Source organism: Ostreococcus lucimarinus, chromosome 12 (assembly GCF_000092065.1).
Source record: "Ostreococcus lucimarinus CCE9901 chromosome 12, complete sequence".
Taxonomy (NCBI): Eukaryota; Viridiplantae; Chlorophyta; class Mamiellophyceae; order Mamiellales; family Bathycoccaceae; genus Ostreococcus; species Ostreococcus sp. 'lucimarinus'.
Genome location: NC_009366.1, coordinates 405313 through 428196, shown reverse-complemented (window position 1 = coordinate 428196; position 22884 = coordinate 405313). Strand labels below are relative to the sequence as shown.

Here is a 22884-nt window from a genome sequence, read left to right as displayed (position 1 = left end):
TCACAAACGGATAAAATTTGCCCGGCGGACCCGGATTTGTCGCGAGCTCCGTCTTCACGATATCCTCGACAATCTCTCGAGAGTGCGCGATATCGTACACTTCCTGCGCGTGAGACGCTGGAATAACGACAACGCCGTCTTGATCGCCGATGATCGCGTCGCCCGGTCGCACGACGATGCCGCCGCACGTGATGACGCCGTTCGCCTCCCACGGCTGGTGCACGTGCGGTCCTTGTCTCGGCGTCGTCGAAATCGAAAACACCGGAAATCCGTACTCCCGCAACACCGCGGTGTCTCTCACGCTTCCATCGGTCACTAATCCCGCGCATTTAAGCTGCGCCAATCGTAAAAACTTGATATCGCCGCCGACGCTCTCCCACGGCCCGACGCTCTCCATGACCACGCACTCGTTCGGCCCGGTCTGTTCAAACGCCTCGTATTCCGGCGATTCCATCCCCGCCGGTTTACTCGCCGCGATATCCGGTCGCTGCGGCACGAATCGAAGCGTCACCGCGCGTCCGACCAGTTTCTTTTGTCCCTCCGTGAGCGGTCGCGCGCCCATCACGTGGCTCGTCGGCCATCCCATGACCCACAATCCATCGATCAGCGCCTGCGTGGACAGCCCGCCGAGCTTCGCGAGCAGATCGTCGGAGATTTGTTTCTCGTGTCGCGCCGGGCCCGTGGCGTAGGCGCGGAGCGCGTCGCGCTTCAGCGCGGCGGCGCGATCGGGTGTCGCTCCAGGGTTCGCGACCGGGCCGAGCGGCGCGCGCGCGGCGCTCGCGCGCGAGAGCGCGCGCGAGAGCGCGCGGCGGAGGTGCGCGGCGTGCGACATGACGAGTCGAGGTCCGCGCGAGGGAACCGTTCGCGGCGAGGCCGACGCGTCGCGATGTGCGGACGAGACGTGCGGCTAAAACTAAAACCCTGAGGGGAGTTGTGAGGGTTTGGTTCGAGCGCGAGCGCCGACTGGCCGACGAGACGCGAATTAAATGAAGGCTAGGCGCGAATTAAATGAAGGCTAGGCGCTACGAAAACTATGCGCCGCACGAGCGCGAGGGCGCGTCGCGACGCGTCGCGTCGGGCGTCTCGGCGTACTTGGCGCGCGCGACTAAACAGACGCCGAGGATGGTGACGGCGATGCCGACGCCTCGATCCCACGGCAGACGCTCGCGAAGGAACACGCGACTGAGAACGATGGTGAAGATGACTTGGACGCCGGAGTAGACGGTGGGCAAGACGCCCTTGACGCGAGCGACGGCCCAAGAATTCAGGGAGTGGGCGAAGACGGACGAGCCCCATCCCGCGAAGACGACGGCGCCCCAGGCGGACGCGGGAACGCGGGAGACGTCGAGTCGGGCGAACGCCGGAATCGCGATGAGCAAGACGACGAACTCGGCCACGGCGGTGGCGAGGAATAAGAACAGCAATGGATACGGGTACGTTTTCGTCGCCACGCCGAGCATCACGACGTAGACGGCGTACGAATTCGTCTGCGACAGCAAGAGAAAGATGTCCAAAAAATTCATCCCGCCCGTTTGAAAAATTTCGTACGCGCGCAGCGCGGTGACCGTTCCCGCGAAAACGACGATCACGCCCAGCGCCTTCACGCGCGTCATGCGCTCCAATCCTATCACATAACTCATCACCGCCACCGACACCGGCATGATCGGCTGCACGCACGCCACGAGCGTCGGTCCCGAGCGCGCGTTCGCCACGAAGACCAACAGATACGCCGCGCCGATCATCGCCCCCATCGGCACCACCCACGTCGCGACCGCGCGCCACGGCAGACTCCCGCCCTCCTTCCTCGCCGATATCGCCAGAAACGGCAGCGCCAGCGCGAGCCTGAGCGCGCAGAACGCCGTCGGCTCGACGTGCTCGAGCGCGTCGTGGCTCAGCACGTGCATGAGCGCCCAAATCAACTGCGCCGTCCACAGCGCCGCGTGATTCACGATCTGCCCTCGATCGTGCTCGCTGAAGCTCTCGCTCAGGCTCGACCGCCTCGCGAGCGTCCCGTCGCCGCGTTCGGCGTCTTTTTCCGTCGCCATCCCGTCCCGTCCCGCCGCCGCCGCCGTCCCGCGCGCGCCCTCGCGCGCGCCCTCGCGCCGCGCGCGCGCCGCGAAGAGCTAGAGATAAATCCCCGCGCGCGTCGCTCGCATGTCGTCGCGCCGTTCGCGCGCGTCGCGCGTCGCGCTGTCGCGTCGCGTCGCGCGGCTTATCCGTTGACGCGCGCCGCACTCGCCGTCGCGCCGCGCGACGTCGCGCGCGCCATGTCGCGCGTCGCGCCGGACGACGACGACGCGCGCGCGTCGCCGACGTGCGCCGTCTGCCTCGCGCGCCCGGACGCGCGCGACGTCGCGCTCGTCGTGGCGTGCCTGCACGCGTTCTGCGCGTCCTGCGTGACCAAGTGGGCCGAGTTCACGCGCGCGGGGGCGCGGACGCGGTGCCCGCTGTGCCAGGCGTCGTGCGAGCGCGTGCTGGTGCGACGCGCGCTGGACGGACGCGCGCTCGAGGACGGGGGGATGCAGGAGGAGTCGCTGTGCCTGCTGCGGCGCGCGCGGTGGGCGACGAGGGGACGCGAGGGCGAGGGATGGGACGACGGCGACGAGGACGGGCGAGACGGGAGCGACGGGAGCGATGGGAGCGATGCGCTGGAGGAGGCGCTGATGCGGGGGCGCGCGCGAAGGCTGGTGCTGGGGAATCGAAAGTTTGGTCGAGGGGGGTTCGTGTCGAACGGAGGCTCGAGGAGCTACGCGCGACCGACGGCGAGCGGGCGAGGGAAAGAGCCGGCGGCGACGGCGGCGGCGAAGAAGAAACCGCCGAAACACGACGGGGAGGCGTCGGCGTCGCCGGCGTCGGCGCCGAGGGCGGTCGGGGACGATGGACGACGCGTCTCGGCGCGGTCGACGTCGCCGGGCAAGCTCGGTCCGAAGAGCGCGAAGCGGGCGGAGAGCAAGCAGAAAAAACAGGAGAAGGAAGCGGCGAAGGCGGCGGCGCGCTTGCGTCGACGCGAAGAGGAGCACGCGGCGAAAGAGGCGCAAAAGGCTGCGCTCGCGGCCAAGGCGCTCGAAGCGCTCGAACTCGCGGCGTAAGACGAACGAGCGCGCTGTACAATGTCTCGTTGTAAGAATATTATTATCGCATTTTGTATCCAACAACGCCGCTACACGCTTACCTTTTTATGCTCGACAACACGGCGTCGCGCATGAGCTCAACCTCGGCCTCTTTCCCGGTGAAGAGCTCGAACTGCCTCGCCGCTTGCCCGACGAACATGTCCAGCCCGCTCGCGATTTCGCACCCACTCGCCTTGGCTTCGCGCAAGAGCCGCGTCTCGAGCGGGGTGTACACCGCGTCGAAGACGACGGAAAACCCTCCGAGTACAGACGCTGGCGTCGGCGTGTCTTCAACGTTCGGTTGCATCCCGACCGAGGTGCTATTGGCCAAGACGTCGCCGACGACGCTACCGCTCGCTAAATCTTCGAGCGACACCGCGACGCCGCCGCACGCGTCAGCGAGCGCCTGTGCGCGCTCGACGCTGCGATTGGCGATGACGACGTTGGCGCCCTTAAACTTAGCGCCGAACGCCAAAGCCTTGCCCGCACCGCCGGCGCCGATGACGACGACTGTTTTCCCAGCCAAGGACTTCGCGGCGGCGACGCCCGTTTTCTTCTCCATCGCGTTTTCGATAGCCTCGATCGCGGCGACATAATCGGTGTTGTAACCCTTTAACGATCCATCCGGTTGACGAACCAACGTGTTCACCGCGCCGATTTGCTTCGCCACGGGGTCGACCTCGGCGCAGCACTCCAAGGCGTCTTCCTTATGCGGAATCGTCACGCTAAACCCCACAAAGTCCTTCGACCCGAAGAGCGGCGACGCGAGAAAGGTTTTGATATCCTTGACGAGTAACGGGACGTAGCACGCATCCACGCCCGCGGCGGCGAGACAAGGATTGTGTAACGCCGGTGACTTACTGTGTCCGATCGGGTTCCCGATCACGCCCATCACCTTTGTCGCCGCCGTCTGCGTCGGCACGCGATACAAATCTCGCAGCTCTTCGAGCAACGGCTGCCCCGGTGCGCTCTCTTCCCCTCTTCGAATCGCCCCGAACGTCAAAAAGCTTCCAAACTTCGCCGCGAGCAATCGAGACACTTGTCCGTGCTCGCTCATGCCCAAAACGATCGTCTCGATCTCCCTTCCCTTCGTGCGCAAGAGCTTCTCCAATCGCGCCACGTCCTCCACCGCGTTACACACCGACGCCATCTTGACGATATCCGCCCCCAAGCGCACGCACTTCGCGTGAATCTCCGCCAAAATCTCATCGTTCGGCGTCTCATCGTAATTATGCGAGCTCAAAATGATCTTAGTCTTCCCATTCCTCAGCGTCGCCGTCGCCGGTTTCGCCGCGAAGAATCGCTCCGCCGCGAGCGCCTCGCAATCCACGTACGCCGCCCCGCACTCGTGCGCCCTCCAAAGCGCCTCCAACCGCGCGCTCTCGTCCCCATCATCTTGCCCTCCCTCCCAAGTCGGTCGATTCGTCACGATCACCGGCACCGGCGACGCTTTAATCAGCGCTTCGATCGCGTCGCCCAGCGTCCCGCGCGCCGCGTCGTCGCGCAAGAAATCCACCCTGAGCTCCACGACGTCCGCGCCCTTCCTCACGGCGTCGTCCACGTCCCGCAGCGCGAGCTCCAGGTTCGGCGCGATGACGGACGTGGTCAGTTTGCACGCCGCGCGCGCGCGCACGCGCATCGCGCGTCGCGTCGTCGTCGTCGCCGCGCGCGTCGTCGCGCCCTCGCGTTGATTTCCCCGTCGCGTCGCGCGCGTCGCCGCGCCGGCCGCCGCGCCGGGCGCGCGCGCGGTCGCGAACATTCGCGCGCGTCGAATCGCGTCGCCGCGACGCGCCGCGGACGCGCGCGCGAGGCGCGGTCGCGATGTGACGCGCGTTAGGGCATCATCGGCCGTCGCGTCACATCGCGACCGCGCATCGCGCGCGCGCGGACTCGCGCCGCGCGATGAACGGCGCGCTCGGCGACGCGGTGCCGCTGTTCGCGTCGCGCGAGCACGAGATCGAGCGCGCGCGCGTGGGCGCGAGCGAGACGAGCGATCTCGCGTTCGGGACGCTGGATGAAACGATTTGGGCCACCGTCAGGCGCGATTGCGCCGTGGTGCGGCGAAACTGCGCGGCGGTGCTGCTGCCGATGAACTGGGGGGCGAACGGCGCGACGCGGCTGCGAGAGTGGGACCTGTGGGGACCGCTGGCGTTCGTGCTGACGCTGAGCGCGACGCTGAGCGGCGGCGCGGCGAACGCGAGCGAGACGTTCAGCGTCGTCTTCGCGACGGTCGGGCTCGGCGCGGTGGCGCTGACGGCGAACGTGCTGTTGCTGGGCGGGAAGATCATATTCTTGCAGAGCGTGGCGCTGTTGGGGTACTGCGTGGTGCCGCTGTGCCTGGCGAGCGCGCTGTGCCTGGCGAGCGAGAATAAGGTGTACAGATTCATCGTCGTCGCGGCGGCGGTGACGTGGAGCAGTAAAGCGAGCGTGCCGTTCGTGAGCGCGGCGATGCCGGCGTCGAGAAGGGCGCTGGCGGTGTATCCGGTGATGTTGATGTACGTGTTTCTGGGGTGGTTGTGCGTGGCCAAGTCGTCGGCGAGCGCGGGCGGCGCGCCGACGCCGGCGCCCGCGCCGACGCCGACGCCGACGCCGACGCCGACGCCGAACTCGTCTTTAATCTAGCAACTAGCGCCCGCAAATTTCGACGTCGCGCGCGCGACGCATGTAACGCGTAAAACGCGCTCGCGCGTCCCGCTCCGGTCCCGACGCGTTCTCCCGACTCCCGCACACGCGCGCGCGTCTCGCGCGTCGCGCGGCATGCTCAAATCGATAAAGTGTACGTCTCGGAGCGCTCGACGCGCTCGACGCGCGCTCGACGCGCGCGACGACGCGACGACGCGCGTTCGGTCAACTTTTAACCACCAGAGGACTGACGTAATCAATCGCAAACGTCGCGACGCAGCGCGACTGAAACGACGAAAAGAGCGCGGCGATGGCGCGGGCGCGCCGTTTACCGTCAACGCGATGCGCGCGGCGCCGCCGATGTCGACGGACGAGGCGGCGTCGGCGATGTACCAAGTGGACGCGCTGGACGCGGGCGGGACGGCTGCGCGCGCGACGGCTTCGGCGCGCGCGCGAACGGATGGCTTCGACGCGCGCGAAATGCAGTTCGCGCTCGAGGCGAGCACGAAAGAGACGAGCGCGGATGTGCTGGCGGTGGAGCTGGAATTTGATGCCGCGGATGCCGCGGGAAAAGGACGGGGTAAGGGGCAAAGCTTGGCGTCAAAGTTTTGGATCTCGCAAGCGCTCGACGCGGACGAAGTCTTGGATGAGACGTGCGACGGGTTTTACGACGTCTGGGGCGACGCGTTCGAGAGTTCAGTGGATGGACAATTGCCCGCGCTCGGAGATCTGCTCAAGAGGCCACCGGTCACGGCGACGGAGGAAGTTTTCGTCGTGGACAGGCGCACGGATATGTTTTTGAACGCGCTCGACGAGTTGGCGCGGGAGACGTGCTCGCAGGTGCCGAACGTACGGGCCCGGTGCGCTGCGCTGGCCAGATTGGTGAGCGATCGTTTGGGCGGGTCCGTGAAGACCATCGACGATCCAACCCTTGTGCTCGCGACGGCGGAGGATCGCGAGCAGCTGTTGAACGCGAGCAGTCAGTCGGGATGTTGTCTGCATGTCGGGCATTTATCCAAGGGAGTCGAACGCCATCGAGCGATTTTGTTCAAAACTTTAGCGGCGAGCGCGGGCGTGCCGTGTCGATTAGTTCGTGGGGAGTACTACTGTGGGAGAAATTCGGCTCGCGTTATTTTCGCCGAGGAAGGATCTGACATGTGGGTAGATTTGATGCTGTGTCCGGGAACGCTGAAACCGTGCTCCGAACCAGACTTCGACGGTGCGCCGCCGACACCGCCTCCGTACACGTACACGCACTCGCGAAAAGAGCCGACCATGTCGAGTATGCGCGCAGACAAGGGCAAGTCGCCGCTAGAAAAGCTTCCGAAATCGCCGCTCGCAACGGGGTCGAACTCATCCATCGACGATTTAGTGTCGTTCGCCCGGGGCACGCAGTCGCAGGCGGCGGCGGCGCCGACGTCTGCGAGAGAAGAGGAAACAGAGTTCTTGGACGATTCAAACGCGGAATTGATATCGGCCATTGCGATTGCGCATGGAGTAGCGTTAAAGAGCGCGCAAACCGCGTTCAAGCTGGCTGAAAACGGTTCCGAGCGCGCCAATCTGCTCTGCAACGCTCTCGGGGCGGTGTTGGAAGACGACGCGGCGCACTCGCGCGGCTTGGGGGAGCCTGTTTTGCTACAAGAAGTGTTCAACATGCTCGTGAGTAAGAAATGGATCGTCAGCGATGCCGTTGGCGCGATTCTTGCGCGGCGGCGGGAGGAAATCGACGCACAAGCGCTTATCAAGGCTGCGGAGCAAGAGGAGCAATCGCAAGCGCAACGCCGGCGGCGAGAAGAGCAAAAAGCAAAGGCGGCTGAAGATTTGATCAAAGCCGCTGAAAGTAGAGTCGCGACGTTTCGGGAAGCGCGGGAGAGTCGACACGAAGAAGAGCAAAGCACCGACTCAATTAGGGAAGAATTTAGACGAGAATGGGAGACGAAGGTGGCTTCGTTAAATTTGGCGGAGACTCTCGAGTGTTTCGGCGTCGCGGTCGAAGGTGGCGCGCACGCGAACGCGAAGCAACTACGTAGCGCGTACAGGAAAGCGTTGTTGCGCTTCCACCCCGATCGTCAAGGCGCGAAAGAGTTGCGCGAAAGAGTCGCCGCCGAAGAACGCTTCAAGATTCTCTCGCAGAAAATGGAACAAGGGTGATGCGCGACGCGTCGAGAGCGCGTAACGCAAGACAACATGCATCATCACAAGAGCAAAACATATTCACACGCGCTACCATAGCATAGAGCATACATAACACACAGACCGACGAACGATTAATCATCGGATTTGAGCATGATTCCGATGACGCCGCTCATGTAGACCCACAACGAAATCAAAGCCAACGCGGCGGAGATCCAGAGGCACCACACGCCCCCTCGCACCAACAAAGCATCGTGCGCCCCGTTCGCGAAGAAGTCCGACCCGTCTCTGACGAGTAATAACACGCTCAGCGCCACCATTTGCGTCGCCGTCTTGTATTTACCGAGATTATTCACCTTGACGGCGGCGTGCGCCTCGCCGCCCTTCGCCGCGCACCACTCTCGCAGCGCGCTCATGGTGATCTCGCGTCCGATGATGACGATCGACGGCACCGCCACCGCCCACGCCGCGACGCCTCGCGGCGCGTGCGTGCACAGCAGGCACAGGGACGCGGCGACCATGAGCTTATCGGCCACCGGATCCAAAAACGCGCCGAACGCGCTGCTCGCCTTCAACCGTCTCGCCAGGTATCCGTCCAACCAATCCGTGATCGCGGCGCCGATGAACATCGTCCCCGCGATCGGCGCCGCGTTCGCCAGATCGCTGTAATACACCGCCGCGAGCAGCGGCACCGCGGCGACGCGCAGGAGCGTCAAAAACGTCGGGAGCCACCGCAGCGCGACGCCGCGCTCCGCGTTCGCCAACCCGTACCGCGCCGCCGCGTCGTCCGCGCCGCCGCTCGACGCCCTCGCGCGCGCGGACGATCGCGATCGCGATCTCGCGGGCGCGCGCGGCGCCATCGCGCGCGTCGTCGCGCGAGATTCGAGCGACGCGACGCGTTCGCGCGCCGGGGGAACGGCGGACGCGCGCGCGAGGAAACGCGCGCTGGAGCGTCGCGCGTCGCGCGTCGACGCGCGACGGGGCGCGGAGAAGGCGCGGGAGACGACGCGGGGGACGCTCGCGGGCGAACGCGCGCAGAGCATGCGCGGCGCGACGATGTGTGCGGCGGCGGCGAGGCGGCGGCGTATTTTACAAAAGCGAGTCGATCGGTGCGTCGAGCGACGGCGCGACGTCGACGGGCGGCGACGCGACGTCGATGGTTTCGACGCGTTTGAGCGCGTCGAGGACGACGGACGGGGGCGGGATGACGGAGAAGACTTCCAACGGCGCGGGCGCCGCGCGCGCGGCGTCGTCGACGGCGTCGCAGAGGACGAGGGACGGGCACGTTTGGACGCCCAAGCCGAGCGCGACGCACGGAATGTCGACGTTGACGGTTTGTCCAGGGGATAAAGCGCCGACGCGCACCGCGCGCGGACCGTCGATGTAGACGCCGGAGACGACATCTTTGACGCGGACGACGCAGGCGTCGGCTTTGATGGGCGCGAGGGCCTCGACGGCGGCGCGCAGGATGAACGGCGTTTCCGCGTACACCGTGCTCACGTCCTCGGCGTCGGGCGGTCGTGGGTGGACGATGATCGACTGACGCATCTTCGCCGCGACCGGGGAGGGAGCGGTCGATCCCGCGCTGCCGGCGGTGATGACTTGCGTCTGCAACCGGCCGGGATCGCCCATGGCGCCGCGCCAGCGGAGCTCGAGTTTTCCGAGCTGTGTCTGCGGCGTCAGCGGTTCCTCGCTCGCGTTCGCGCGCGTGATTTCGAAAAGATAGTGCGCAGCCCCGGTCGATGGATCGAGGCGATACACCGCGCGCTTACCGAGCGAAGGTAAACCGGCGTCCGGGGAGTCGTCGACGCCGTGGAGCGTCGCCGCGGCGCCGCCGAATTCTGGCGTCATGTCCTTCGCCAAGATCCCATCCACCGTATCGAAGCGCGCGCTATCGAGCAACAACGCATACCTCGTCGTATTTTCGATGCACACCTCGAGAAACGCGCGCCCGCGCGGCGCCGCGCGAACCTTCGTTCGCACGCTCAGCGGATTCGCCACGTTGAACTTGAAATACTGCGGCGAATACTTCCGCTCCCCCGCGGCGTCGTAATACGTCGCCGAGCACACCAGCGTGTGCGCGCCGAGCTCTTTCAAATCCTTCGTGACGATCAAATCCACCTTCTCCCCCGGTCGCAGCGTCTCAATCGGCGTCTTCGTCCCGTCTCGCAGCGTCGTTCGCCGCGTCTCCGTCTGCAGCTCCACCTTGATCCCGATCTCCCGCGCCGTCCCGCTCGCCCCGCTCGTCGGCTCTGAAAAATTCCCAAACGTCACGAACGAGCTAAACCGTTCGCCCAGCGCGACGGCGCCGAACGATTGCGGCAGCGTCAGCTCGCCGCTCGTCGTCTCGCGTTCGCGTCGTCGCCGCGCGTCGTCGTCGTCGTTCCGTCCCGCGTCCGCGTCCGCGTCCGCGCCGCTCGCTCGCGCGCCGCGCGTCGCGCGCGCGTCGTCACCGTCGTCTCCGTCGTCGATCGCGCGTCCCTCGCGCGCGCCCGCGTGTTCGTACGCCGGCGCGCGCAGTCGCATCACTCGAAACTCGCATCGCAGCGCGCCGCCGTCGCGCGCTCGCGCGTCGCGCGCGCTCGCGCTCGCCGACGCGCTCGCCGACGCGCCCGCGCGCGTCGCCGCGTCCGCCATGCGCGCCGCGCCGCGAGACGCGCCTCGCGCGTCGTCGTCTGTCGACGCCGCGCGCGTCGATCGCCGCACTCATCGACGCGTCGTCCGTCGCGCGCGTCGACAGCGCGTCGCGGAGGCGTCGCGGAGGCGCGTCGATATCGCGTCGCGACGCCGCGGCGGTCGCGCGCGACGCGCGAGGTCGAGCGCGGCGCGAATCGCGCTCCAGACGCCGATTCCAAACCTACGCGGCGATCGACGATCTCTGACGCGTCGCGCGCGCAGAAGACGCGCGGCGCGGCGAGGCGCGCGCGAGGCGACGGACGATGTCGTCGAGGATCGGTAAGGCGATCCGGCGCGACGCGGTGGCGTCGCGGGCGCGCGTGTACGCCGAGGCGAATGATGAAAAGGCGCGCGAGTACTGGGACTACGAGGCGCTGAGCGTGCAGTGGGGCGAACAGGACGAGTACGAGGTCGTGCGAAAGGTGGGGCGCGGGAAATACAGCGAGGTGTTCGAGGGACGACGGACGGAGAGCGGGGAGAAGTGCGTGATCAAGATTTTGAAACCGGTGAAGAAGAAGAAGATCAAGCGGGAGATTAAAATTTTGCAAAATCTGGCGGGCGGCGTCAACGTGATCAAACTGTTGGACGTCGTGCGAGAACCGTCGACGAAAACGCCGAGTTTGGTGTTTGAATACGTGAATAATACAGATTTTAAAGCGTTGTATCCGACGCTGACGGATTACGATATTCGGTATTACATCAACGAATTGCTCAAGGCGTTGGATTTTTGTCACTCGCAGGGCATCATGCATCGAGACGTCAAGCCGCACAACGTGATGATTGATCACTCTAAGCGAGAGCTGCGTTTGATCGATTGGGGGCTGGCGGAGTTTTATCATCCCGGGAAGGAGTACAACGTTCGCGTGGCGTCGAGGTACTTTAAAGGTCCAGAGTTGTTGGTCGACTTGCAAGACTATGACTATTCGTTGGACATGTGGAGTCTCGGGTGCATGTTCGCGGGGATGATTTTCCGAAAAGAACCATTCTTCGCCGGTCACGACAACTACGATCAGTTGGTGCGCATCGCCAAGGTGCTCGGAACGGACGAGTTATACGCGTACTTGAACAAGTACCGCATCGAACTCGACCCGAACTTTGAGACGCTCATCGGGCGACACTCGCGCAAGCCGTGGAACAAGTACGTCACGGCGGAAAACCAACACCTGGTGAGCACGGACGCGATCGATTTCCTCGATAAGCTGTTGCGCTACGATCACCAAGAGCGCATCACGGCGAAGGAGGCGCAGAGCCATCCTTACTTTGACGTTTTGCGACAACGTAAATAAATTCGAGAGTCCTCGAAGCACGCGAGAGGCACAGACGAATGGAATTAGCGGGTAGAGATTAGTTCGCAGGGCGCGTCGCACCATCACGCCCTCTGACGCGCAAACGGCCGCCTTACATCGACACGGTTTGTAGTATTCCAACGGAGCAAGATTAGCGCACGAGTCACTTGCGACCTCCACTTTTTTTCTTATTCTTCTTCTTGCCGCCGCCGCGTCCGCCGGCGACGGTATGCGGCTTCGGAATCGTCGCGGAATCGTCTGCAATTTTCGTCGCAGCGATATTCTCGGTGATCGCTTCGACGTCCTCGTTCGACGCCGGTTCAAGACTTTCCAACGCGTCTTTCGCGTCGCGCGCCACCGCCGGCGGTTCATTTTCGCTCGCTTCGATTTCAATCTCGTCCGCGGTCGCGGCGATTTCGGCCGCCGCCCGCTCTTCCACCGCCGCCGCCTTTTCAACCACGATCTCGTCCGCGACGCTCATCGCCTTCACCGGCGCGCTCTCGATCTCAATCTCGATCCCCGCCGACGAGCTCTCGCGTTCAAACGACGGCGCGCTCTTCGGCGCGTCCCGCCGGCAATACAACTCCCCGTCAAACTTCACGAACGTCGTCAAACTCAGCGCCACCCCGCACGTCGCGCACTTAAAACACCCCGCCCGGTGCCACTTCTTCCCGTCGACGTCCACCGACTCGATCGGGTACGCCGCCTTTCCGCACCGCTCGCACGCCGACCGCGTCAGCGCCGCCGTCGCGCTTCCCGCGGTCCCCCCCGTCGCGCGCGCCGTCGCCGACGTCCCGCGTCCCGTCGCCGCACCCTCCGTCTCCGTTTTCACCCATTCCCTCGCCGTCGTCGTCCGTCGATTCGCGTACGTCGCGATCTCCAGCGCGTCCGCGCCCAGCGCCGGCTTTCGCCGCACGTCGCGCTCCAGCGCGTGCCGCCGGCAGTACACCTCCTCGCCGATCTTCACGAACGTCGCGATCGCGCACCGCGCGCCGCAGTCCGCGCACTTGAAACACGCCGCGTGGTACCGCGTTCGCGCGTCGACGTCGACGCTCTCCGCGTCGTACGCCGCGCGTTTACACCGCGCGCACGAATGCGCGCGCGTCATGAATCCGTCGACGAAATCGCGCGCGATCGGCGTCGCGCGCGTCGCACGGGCGCGAAATCCGGCGCGAAGACGCGCGGGTTCGAGCGACGCGCGGGTTCGAGTCGACGCGGCGCGTCGGATCGCGACGCGAGCGACGAAACCGCGCGTCGATCGATGGCGATGGATGATTCGCGACACCGCGGCGCGAACTCGCGATGCGCGCCGACGACGACGACGCCGGCGACGCGCTTGGGCGTCCCGCGGCGTCGTCGTCGACGGCGCTCGACGCGTCGGCGCGCGCGTTCGCGCCGACGACGCGCGGACGCAAGGGCCAGCGCGCGGACTTTCTGCTGTGCTTCGCGCCGCGCGAGCGACCGGAGGCGCGCGCGACGCGGCGCGAACGACGCGGCGCGCGCTCCGAGCGCGAGGCGAGACGACGAAAGCCGCGAGGCGCGCGCTCCAGCTCGCGGGCGCTCTTCTTGCAGGCGAATTTTCGGTTTTTGGTGGCGGACAGCGCGGATCTGCGCGCGAGCTCGAGGGACGCGGATCGCATGGCGTCGTGGGAGGACGTCGTGCGCGTGGACGTGGCGAGCGCGGAGGCGTTTTCGTGTCCGGTGTGCCTGGAGGACGGCGCGGGGGCGATCGCGCCGCAGACGACGACGTGCGGACACGCGTTTTGTTTTCCGTGCGTCGCGCGGCACGTGCTGACGACGAGGGACCGGGGGACGCCGGCGAAGTGCCCGATGTGTTTCGCGGAGATTCGATTGGGGGATTTGCGGTCGGTGTCGCGGCGGTTGATCGCGCCGCCGAGCGCGGGGAGGACGCAAAAGTTTGCGTTGATGGCGCGGAGACGGGATTCAAACGTACCGGCGCGACGCACGGCGAAAGGGACGCCGCCGCCGGCGTCGGAGGCGTGGCCGAGAGCGCTACCGGATTGTGGATGCGACGCGTTCGCGAAGTACACGCTCACGAGCGAGGAAGTCGCCATCGCGACGCAAGAGTTGGAATCCCTCGAATCGTACGTCGCCGTGTTGACGGAGCAAAGCGAAATCGACGCGGCGAGCGAGTTGCCGTTCGCGCTGGCGTCGATCGACGCCCTAACGCGAAGGCTCGATCGATGGGTGGAGCGGCGATGCGCGAGCGAGGGCGTGGCGGCGCCCAAGCCGCGGGCGCCGCCCGCGGGCGTCGTCGCGCCGACGCCGGCGCCGGCGCCGAAAAGTACGCCACGCGAGGAGGCGTTCCCGTCGTTACCACCGCCGGGGAAGAATATGGCGTATTTGAAAGGTTCAAAGGTGCGCGTGGAATCTGCGTTCACGGATGACGAGGACGAGGACGAGGACGAGGACGAGGAATCGGATTCCGAACCGTCCGCGGAGGATTCTCCCGGTGCGAGCAAGCGTGAAGCCGACGCGACTACCGTCTCGCGACGGACGCCTCTCACCGTATCGACGTCGTCGCCACCGACGGTGGCGCCGACCGCGACGCCGACGAGCGATCAGCGAACGGATGTTTATTACTTTTACCAAGCCCCAGATGGTCAGCAAGTTTTACTCCACGGCGCTTGCATGCGCGTACTGCTGGAGCAATTCGGTGCGTACGAGGCGCTCCCGCTCGAAATCGAAGGTACTGTCATCGAGCTCGAGCATCGAACGCAAGACGAAGACGTACGTCGACGCGCCGCGCATTTGCGCCACTTGCCGCTGACCACGGAATTTGTGATGGTGGAACTGGACATGAAATCACTCGTTTCAAAGAAAGTCTTGGACGGACCAGCGGGAAGTGAGTTACGACAGCGAGCGAAGCGACGTTCGCAGAAGAACGCGGCGGCGGCGCGCGCCAAGGCAAAGGAGAAACGCGCTGAGGCGACGGCAAAGGTGAATTCACAACCGTTCGCTAAATCGATTCGCGACGCCATGCCGGAGTTGGGCGCCACAGGTAAATTGACGCCAGATACGTCCATGGACGCCGCCATCGCGAGACAACTCGCGGAGGAAGCCGAAGAGGAGATGGAGCGTATGTCGATGTACGAGGAAGTGCAAAACGCTCGCGGCCCGGGTGGGCGTTCGTTTTCCAACATCGTTGGATTGGGCTTCGCCTCTGGGGGTCCAAGTTTGAACTTCAACACGGAAAGTTTCGGACCAGCACTCGGTTCATCGGCGCCGGTGGCGCCGCCACCCCTATGGGGTGCCCGCGCGGCGGCGCTGACGGAGACTGCGATCGAAGGCGATTCGTCCCGCTCTGGGAAGAAGAAGGGGAAAAAACAAGTCTTGTTTAGAATGGGCTGATAGCATAGCGACGTGACGACCAGGAAAGATTTAGAGATGTAGTAAATTAAACTTCAAAAAAAAAGAAGAATGAATGTGGAAAGTGATCTACGCGGATGCGACTTCAGCTTCGTCGGTCGAAGACATATCAAGGGACTGACCGACGCCGCCGTAGTTGACGCTGGAATAGTCGGCGGAAAATTTGCGCGATGACAAACTCTTGAGATGACTTCGTCTGTAGTTGTCAATCGCCACACTGATGTCTTGCGGCGACATTTTCTGCTCGCGCAAACATGCGGCGGCGAGCTGAAGGGACGGTTCGAGGGCCTCCGGAACGACGGCTTTCGCGCCCGCCTTTTCGAGAATCAAACCACCCTCGACGCCTTCGGCTCTTACGTACGTGTGGATGTTGCTAAAGTTCTTCGTCAACGACCACACGGCGCGATAGTTCGCGGCCGGCGAACTGAGGGCGACGATAGCACAAGACGCGCGAGCGGCGCCGATGGCTCTGAGCACTTCAGGCGAGCCCGCATCGCCGAAGTATACGTTTTGATCGGCGGCGCGACCTTCGCTGACGATTTCTGGATTCACGTCCAACGCTACGAATGGAATCATATTCGCACTGAGAATCTCGCCGATAATCTTGCCGTTACGGCCGTACCCGGCCAAAATGACGTGACCTTTCAAGTCGTCCACTTCGTTTTCCTTTGGTTGCAGCGTAGCGACGTTACCACTCTTCCACACGTCCTTCATGCTGTTACCGACCTCGGCGAGGTAGGGCGTGATGGCCATCGTAAGCACCACAGCCAAGTTGAGCTGCGTCGCGAGATCAGGGCTGAATAAACCGACACGAACCGCTTCGGCAAAAGTCACGAAGGCAAACTCTCCGCCAGGACCGATGTACATACCGGCGCGAATACAATTCAAGAGCGACAACCCGAACATGGGACCGACGGCGGCGACGACGGCGATTTTGCCGATTAAGATCGCCGCCATCATGCTCACTATGTTGCCCGCACTCTGCGTGAACGTCATCGGGTCGATGGTCATCCCGACTGTCATGAAGAATAAACCGAGCAGAAGCCCTCTGAACGGCGCGATATCGTTTTCGACTTGTAAATGAAATTCCGTCTCCGCCAAAAGTAAGCCAGCCAAAAACGCGCCGAGCGCCATGGATAATCCTAGCGACTGCGTCAAGAGCGACGTGCCGAGCGCAACAAACAACGTCGTCGCACTCATGAGCTCGGCTTGGCGCAATTTTGCGACGCGATCGAAAACTGGTCGTAAAACCACGCGACCGAGACCAATGATGGAAACGATGGCGGCAGCCGTCTTTACGACGGCTTTGAGTAACGAGCCGCCGATGGCAGTAAGACTCCCGCTATCGGGACCAGCCAATAACGGAACGAGCATGAAGACCAAAACAACAGTTAAATCTTGAAAAAGCAACACGGAAAACGTCGCGCGACCGTGGCGACTCGCGGACTCGCCTCTGTCGGCGAGCACTTGCAACGCAACGGCGGTGGAAGAAAACGCGAGTCCCAAGCCAACAATCACCGCTGGAGGTATGGCCAACCCGCACGCAACGGCGACAGCGGCACCAACTGCGGTGCTCAGCATCATCTGCGACGAGCCAAGTCCGAAAATATACTTGGCCATGGACACGAGACGATCATACGAAAGCTCGAGACCGATGTTGAAGAGAAGGAAAACGACGCCGAATTCGGCGAGCACCTTGACTTGTTCGACGTGCTGGATGATTCCGAGACCGAACGGACCGACGAGGGCACCACCGACGAGGAACCCTAACACGGGTGAACCGCCCGGAATTTTGCTCACGATTGTCACCGCGAGCACGGACGTGAACAAGAGCCAAAGTAAATCTGACATGCCTGTTTCTTCGGCTTCGTGGGCCGCGTGCGCAGCCAATTCGCGCTCACTCGCCGGAACGACGCGTTCGATGATGTCAGCCGCACCTCGTCGCAACACTCCCGTTGTTGATTTCGCCGCGCTGCCTGCTCGGACGAGCGAAGTTCCAATCTGCGCACGCACCGCCTTGCATTTCGGCATAGGAAGCATCAACGTCGCGGTGCCCAGCAACAACAAGCCGGTGAAAATCTTTTTAATGATCGTCTCTTCCGTCGGTCCATCTTGTTCGGCAGTGGAGAAGTAGCCCGCGGGCATGAACTTACTCGACTTTTTCACCGATTGGTCGTCCGTGCCCTCCGCAGCTTCTTGCGCTTCCTTCTCTTCCACCTTTTCCGCGCGCTTGACCGCGAGTTCTTGCACCGCCTCCGCCTTGATGTCTGCCTTGGTCTTCGCCGACATCATTTCGGTTACGGACGCTTCGTCGAACTTGACGCCATCAATTAACGCTTGTTTATCGTTGATCTCCTTCTCGAGAGCCCCCACGCTCTCGCTCAGCGCCACCATGGCTTGCATCTTTGACGCAACCTTCTCCATGGCTTGATCCGCGCTCTCGTGCGCGCTCAGCGACAACTGCAACGATCTCTGCGCCTTCGTCGCGCACTCCTCTGCGAACGCCTCGCGCTTCGTCAATTCCGCCTGCGTTTCTTTACGAACAAAATCCGCAGCCTCGAACGCCGACTTTGAGCGTTCGCTCGCCTCGGCGAGGCTCAAATCGTCCTCGTCCCACCACGACGTCTCGGGAAGCACGCCCATCTTTCGCGCCAACGTCTCCGCATCGGACTCTTTGTTCGGGCGCTTAAACTTGACCACACTCAGGACGTCATCACTCTGTTCCGCGCCGTCTTCGGAGGGCACCAATCGCGCCTGCACCACGGCTTCTTCCACTCGCCGCATACGTTCGGCGACGGCGTCCGAAAGCGCCACAGCTTCCACCACCGCCTTGCTCGCCTCTTGCGCGCTCTTCATCGCGCTCGTGGCTAACTCATCGTCCTTCTCGTACGCCTCCGTCGCTAACACCGCCTGTTCAGCCATGGCTTTCGCCTGCGCCTCGCCCTCCGCGCTGTCCGCCTCCGCCGTCTTCAATCGCCGCGCCCCCTCCCGCTGCTCCTCTCGAAGCCTGCTAATCTCCCTCGCCATCGCCTCCGCCTCATCCGCCGTCATCGGTTTCAACGGTTCCACGTCCTGTTCGCTCGCCCAGACGCGCGCGTCCCGCCCTCTCGTCGCGCGCTTCGTCGTCGCCCGTCGCGCGCGTCCCCCGTCTCTCCCCGCCTCCTCGCGCGTCGCTCCCGTCCTCGCCTCCGCGCGCACCACGCATCGTCGTCGTCCGACGTTCCCATCGCGTCGCCCGTTCCCGCGGCTCCGCGCCCGCGTCGCTCGCGTCGCCGTCGCCGTCGTCGTCGTCGTCGCCATCATGTTGACGTTCGCCCTTCGCGCGTTCCGGCGCTTCCGCTCCCGGAAACGACGCGCGCGCGCCGCGTCGACGGTCGCGCGCGCGCGTCCGACCTCGCGCGCGTCCGTCGCGCGCGCCGGGGCGTCGCTCGATCGATCGCGCGTCGCGCGATGCCGCGGCGGCGACGTTGGTTTCCGGGTTTTCGCCCCGTCCACTGCGAACCAGTGAGAGGTCTACTATACACACACTCGAGGTCTCATATCGATCTCTACATGCGTACTGTACTGTGTACACGAACGTAGTGTAGACGCCATATACCCATGCCGGCGCGACGACGCGACGACGCGCGCACGCCATCGCGCGACGCGCGGCGACGCGACGCGCGCGATGCCGATGCCGCCCGACGACGCGCGCGCGCGCGAGTCGCGCTCCGACGCGATGCGCCCGCTCCACCACCCGCTCGCGCCGTGCTCGATCGCGGAGTTTGAGCGAGCGACGGGAAAGGATGTCCTCGCGTGCGTCCTGCGACGCGACGCGCGCGAGGACGTCGCGAGGGCGCTCGCGTCGATGCAGTGCGAGGAACTGCGCGCGATGTGCGACGCGATGAGCCTGCGGAAGAGCGGGACGAAGGCGGCGCTCGTGAGGGCGATCGTGGGGCAGATGGGGAGAGGATTCGCGAGAGGGACGACGCGGCGAGGCGACGCGGCGCGAGCGACGCTGAGGATGGTGCGCGACGGGGCGGGATGCGCGTTCGAGGACGCGTTCGTGTGCGTCAAGGCGGGCGAGGAGGAATCGTTCGCGACGGCGAGCGATCAGGCGAGCGCGGGGAGGGTTTGGAAGGAGCGGTACGCGTTGGCGAATTCGAGCGTCGACGGATATTACTCGACGGAGACGTCGAGGGCGGAGCGAGCGTACCTGTTGTACGACGCGGTGTACGAGGAATTGCCGCTGAGTAAACGGCAGTGGATCGATGCGATGGATTGTCCGATGTTGCCACCGGCGCGGTTCTGCGGTGAGGGGCATTGGTCGAACGATCCCAGGGCGAACGCGCGGGCGATGGATAGGTTGTACAGCCTGTTTGGGCAACAGTCTCCGATAGAACAAGTGCACTCGTTGACGCCGGATAGGATTCACGGCGAGGTCCGGAGAGCTTTAGCGTACGTCAGAGCGCCTGAGAATGCGTCGATGTTTCCGTACTGGCGATCAAAGCCGAAGTGTGCTGAAGACAGGCGCGCGACGGGTTCGACGGCGACGGCGCCTCCGGCGACGGGTTCGACGGCGACGGCGGGTCCACCGCCCACGGCTGACGAGAACGCTGGGATGGAAAATTTAAGTAGAGAAATGTTTCGACGCGAAGTCATGGCGCGCGCATCGCCGATGAAAAAGGCTGAAAAAGTATCTTCGCCAGAGGCGCGCGCCAACGCGCCGTCGAAAGCCGCGGCTACGCTTCCCGGAGCGACGCCGGAGGAGCGCACGTTCTATCAGCGGCTGGAGAAGGCTGATCCCATGTTTGAAATGATCTCATCGGCGGACAATCCATCGTATCCTCCAGGTGATTTAGTGAAACCACAAAAAGTCGTGCCGATGAAGACGTTCCAGCAGTGCTTCTTTTTGTCCGCCACGGATTTGCACTTTTTACAACGCGAGGACGAGTTCGAGCTGCAAGCGGTGTGCATGTTACAAAACGACGATGTGAAGGAACGCATGCAGTGGCCATTAGACGTATACCTCACCGCGAACGATCACACGTTGACCGTGGTCAAGCGATCGACGGTGAAGAGCGTGACCAAGTCGACGAGAGATCCCTCGGTGCGCATTCCCGCGTCTCGCTTGCGAAGCGGTTCAAATCATTTCCGCATGTTTCATCGAGATAGACGCGGCGCTTTCATGATCGCTTTGCGTATCGTACGAAAGCGCACGCTCGAAGAAGTCGCGGCGTCTATACCAAAAGCCGCCTCCGTGGGTGTGGCGCTACGAAATGCACTCAAACATCTCGGATTCACCGAGAAGGACGACGAAGTCATCATGGAAGACGTCGCGTTGGTCTCGCTACGTTGTCCAATTAGTGGGCAAGTTTGTCGCAATCCGGCGAGATTATCTTCGTGCGTTGGCTTGCATGCGTTCGACGCGGAGAGCTTTTTGCAACTCAACACGGTGAGTCGAAAGTGGTGCTGTCCGGAGTGTGGTAAAAAGGGCGGTCCGTCGGATTTGCGCGTCGACAGCTTCATCAAGTACTGCGTGGATAAAGTTACAGAACGAGCGTTGAGCAAGGTGAGCCGAATAGAGATAAACAAAGACGGACATTGGCGTCCTCGCGAAGATGCAGGCGCGCCCCCGTTAGATGCATCGCAACTGAGATGGTACGCGCCGGTGATTTCGGGTTACAGCGTCACTTGGAAACTCGACGGCGACGACGGAAGTCCGACGAGCACGGCGACGAAAGTCAACGGCGTCACCGTCGCCGAAACACCGAACGTGGAGTCGAAAGAAACGATCGAGTTGGTGAAAACTGACGACGACGGCGAGGACTCTGAACTCGATGAAGAGGAAGAATATCGACGAGCGATTCGCGAAGCCGCGGAATTTTGCGGCGCGGGCGGCGCGAGGGCGCCGGGTAAGAGGAAACGCGAACCCGACGTCATCGTGATCTCTGATTCAGAAGACGATAACCCCGTACAACGAAGTGCTGCGACTCAGTCGACGACGAAACGTCCGAAGTGTAAGCCGTCGTCTGCGCTCACGGCGCGACCTCCCGGCGTCCCTCGTTCCGTCGACTCGCTCAGCCCGCGCTCGCGCGCGAGAGAGATCCACTTTCGAATGACACACAGACCGAACCCGTTCTGTCCTACGTCGACCGCGCCGCGCAATTTGTGATAAGAAACGTTACTTACATCGGGTTCTCGGGGTACACTTTCGCGATCGCCGCGACTAATCCGTCGACCTCCTTGGTCAGCGTCACCTGACTCGCCAGGCGCGAATTCGCGCCCAACCCCGCCGCGACGTCCTCTAGTTTATCCATCTCCAGCGCGTCCAGCGCCGGGAGCCGCTTCAAGAATGCATCGGGAATCACGACGTGCGCGTCCGGTCCTCGATCGATGCTCATCACCGGCACCGCGGATTTCATCGTCGCGTCTCGCGCCAACGCGCTCGCCAGCGTCTCGCCCTCGCGCGCGTCGATCGTCGCGCGCACGCCGTCGCGCATCACCGTCACCGAGATCCTGCGCGCGACGCGTCATCACCGCGCGCGCTCGTCAGTCGCGTCGTCGCGTCGCTCGCGCGCTCGCGCGCGTCGTCGTCGAACGCCGCGCGCGCGCGAGGTTTCCGCGCGCGTTCGCCCTCGCGCGTCGTCGAAGCGCGCGCGCGCGTCCGCGGTCGCGCGCGTCGATCGCGCGCGCACGCACGATGCGTATCCGCGCCCGAGCGGTCGCGCGAGCGCCGCGCCCGCGCGTCGGAGCGCCATGACGCGCGTCGATCGTGGCGTCGCGGAGTGCGTCGTCGGCGCGCGCGACTCCGCGACGCGCGCGACGCCGCGACGGCCGCGCGCGAGAGAGCGCGCGCCGACGACGCGGACGCGCGCGACGGCGGCATGCGCGAGAACGCGCGCGCGCTGACGAGCGCGCAATCGAGCGATGAGATGTTTGAAGTCATGGCGCCGCCCGGCGATGATTTCGACGCGTTCGTCGACGCGCCGACGCCCACGGGCGCGGTGAAGCGGCGCGCGGACGTCCACGCGGACGGTGATTGGCACCGGAGCGCGCACGTGTGGCTCGTGGACGCGCGAACGCGAAGCGTGGTGGTGCAGAAGCGAAGCGCGATGAAGGACACGTTTCCCGGCGCGTGGGACGTCGGCGCGGCGGGACACGTCGGCGCGGAGGACGGCGGATCGTCGAGGCGAACGGCGCGACACGAGCTGGCGGAGGAGCTCGGGGTTGAGTTAGAGCGCGAAGACGCGCTGGTGTTTCAGTTCACGGTGCCGGCGGCGCAGGCGTCGTTCGGGGGGTGTAACTGTTTCGAGGACGTGTACTTCGCGCGATGGACGCGACGGGACGAAGGCGAAGACGACGAGGATGAATTCGCGATCGGTTTGGCCGAAGTCACGGCGACGAAATGGATTGAATTCGATGCGTTAGAGCGCGCGTTGGCGGACGCCGCCGCGCGCGTGGACGCGGTCGGGGCGAAGGGGCCGTACGAGTACGTGCCTCGCTCGCCGCTGTATCGCGAGCTCTTCTTCGAGCGGCTTCGCGCGTTCGTCGCCGACGCCGACTGCGACGCCACCGCGGCGTAGCGACCGTTCGTAAATCGCGGACTATATTATTTAGATTGTAGTCACGATTAGCCGTTAGTCAGACGTCGCGTCGCGTCGTCGCGTTCGCGTTCGCGTTCGCGT

General features: G+C 64.1%; 15 protein-coding genes across 15 annotated transcripts; 7 read left to right on the top strand and 8 right to left on the bottom strand.

Annotated features, from left to right (window-relative positions):
• Positions 1-34: 34 nt before the first annotated feature.
• On the bottom strand, positions 35-454 carry OSTLU_39280 (predicted protein; the record flags this gene model as incomplete). Its single annotated transcript, XM_001420651.1, has 1 exon — positions 35-454. A coding segment is annotated over one exon (420 nt), but the record flags the coding sequence as incomplete, so codon positions are not given.
• Positions 455-1031: 577 nt separating this feature from the next.
• On the bottom strand, positions 1032-2045 carry OSTLU_17672 (DMT family transporter: drug/metabolite; the record flags this gene model as incomplete). Its single annotated transcript, XM_001420650.1, has 1 exon — positions 1032-2045. The coding sequence occupies one exon, from the start codon at positions 2043-2045 to the stop codon at positions 1032-1034; it is 1014 nt and encodes a 337-aa protein (XP_001420687.1).
• A 222-nt stretch (positions 2046-2267) lies between these two features.
• Positions 2268-3089, top strand: OSTLU_26916 (predicted protein; the record flags this gene model as incomplete). Its single annotated transcript, XM_001420811.1, has 1 exon — positions 2268-3089. One exon carries the CDS (start codon positions 2268-2270, stop codon positions 3087-3089), a length of 822 nt encoding a protein of 273 aa, XP_001420848.1.
• Positions 3090-3168: 79 nt separating this feature from the next.
• Positions 3169-4749, bottom strand: OSTLU_39392 (predicted protein; the record flags this gene model as incomplete). Its single annotated transcript, XM_001420649.1, has 1 exon — positions 3169-4749. One exon carries the CDS (start codon positions 4747-4749, stop codon positions 3169-3171), a length of 1581 nt encoding a protein of 526 aa, XP_001420686.1.
• A 368-nt stretch (positions 4750-5117) lies between these two features.
• On the top strand, positions 5118-5636 carry OSTLU_6551 (predicted protein; the record flags this gene model as incomplete). Its single annotated transcript, XM_001420810.1, has 1 exon — positions 5118-5636. A coding segment is annotated over one exon (519 nt), but the record flags the coding sequence as incomplete, so codon positions are not given.
• Positions 5637-6212: 576 nt separating this feature from the next.
• On the top strand, positions 6213-7883 carry OSTLU_26913 (predicted protein; the record flags this gene model as incomplete). The annotated part of the gene is made up of 1 exon (XM_001420809.1): positions 6213-7883. One exon carries the CDS (start codon positions 6213-6215, stop codon positions 7881-7883), a length of 1671 nt encoding a protein of 556 aa, XP_001420846.1.
• A 116-nt stretch (positions 7884-7999) lies between these two features.
• On the bottom strand, positions 8000-8725 carry OSTLU_39077 (predicted protein; the record flags this gene model as incomplete). The annotated part of the gene is made up of 1 exon (XM_001420648.1): positions 8000-8725. The coding sequence occupies one exon, from the start codon at positions 8723-8725 to the stop codon at positions 8000-8002; it is 726 nt and encodes a 241-aa protein (XP_001420685.1).
• Positions 8726-8954: 229 nt separating this feature from the next.
• Positions 8955-10391, bottom strand: OSTLU_88830 (predicted protein; the record flags this gene model as incomplete). The annotated part of the gene is made up of 1 exon (XM_001420647.1): positions 8955-10391. The coding sequence occupies one exon, from the start codon at positions 10389-10391 to the stop codon at positions 8955-8957; it is 1437 nt and encodes a 478-aa protein (XP_001420684.1).
• Positions 10392-10804: 413 nt separating this feature from the next.
• OSTLU_13142 (predicted protein) lies at positions 10805-11827 on the top strand (the record flags this gene model as incomplete). The annotated part of the gene is made up of 1 exon (XM_001420808.1): positions 10805-11827. One exon carries the CDS (start codon positions 10805-10807, stop codon positions 11825-11827), a length of 1023 nt encoding a protein of 340 aa, XP_001420845.1.
• A 163-nt stretch (positions 11828-11990) lies between these two features.
• Positions 11991-12935, bottom strand: OSTLU_26910 (predicted protein; the record flags this gene model as incomplete). The annotated part of the gene is made up of 1 exon (XM_001420646.1): positions 11991-12935. The coding sequence occupies one exon, from the start codon at positions 12933-12935 to the stop codon at positions 11991-11993; it is 945 nt and encodes a 314-aa protein (XP_001420683.1).
• A 194-nt stretch (positions 12936-13129) lies between these two features.
• On the top strand, positions 13130-15199 carry OSTLU_88828 (predicted protein; the record flags this gene model as incomplete). The annotated part of the gene is made up of 1 exon (XM_001420807.1): positions 13130-15199. One exon carries the CDS (start codon positions 13130-13132, stop codon positions 15197-15199), a length of 2070 nt encoding a protein of 689 aa, XP_001420844.1.
• Positions 15200-15286: 87 nt separating this feature from the next.
• OSTLU_51113 (CPA2 family transporter: potassium ion efflux) lies at positions 15287-17068 on the bottom strand (the record flags this gene model as incomplete). The annotated part of the gene is made up of 1 exon (XM_001420645.1): positions 15287-17068. The coding sequence occupies one exon, from the start codon at positions 17066-17068 to the stop codon at positions 15287-15289; it is 1782 nt and encodes a 593-aa protein (XP_001420682.1).
• A 3133-nt stretch (positions 17069-20201) lies between these two features.
• OSTLU_95019 (predicted protein) lies at positions 20202-21371 on the top strand (the record flags this gene model as incomplete). Its single annotated transcript, XM_001420806.1, has 2 exons — positions 20202-20857; positions 20885-21371. 2 exons carry the CDS (start codon positions 20202-20204, stop codon positions 21369-21371), a joined length of 1143 nt encoding a protein of 380 aa, XP_001420843.1.
• A 13-nt stretch (positions 21372-21384) lies between these two features.
• OSTLU_93554 (predicted protein) lies at positions 21385-21708 on the bottom strand (the record flags this gene model as incomplete). The annotated part of the gene is made up of 1 exon (XM_001420644.1): positions 21385-21708. A coding segment is annotated over one exon (324 nt), but the record flags the coding sequence as incomplete, so codon positions are not given.
• A 423-nt stretch (positions 21709-22131) lies between these two features.
• On the top strand, positions 22132-22782 carry OSTLU_26905 (predicted protein; the record flags this gene model as incomplete). The annotated part of the gene is made up of 1 exon (XM_001420805.1): positions 22132-22782. The coding sequence occupies one exon, from the start codon at positions 22132-22134 to the stop codon at positions 22780-22782; it is 651 nt and encodes a 216-aa protein (XP_001420842.1).
• Positions 22783-22884: the final 102 nt, after the last annotated feature.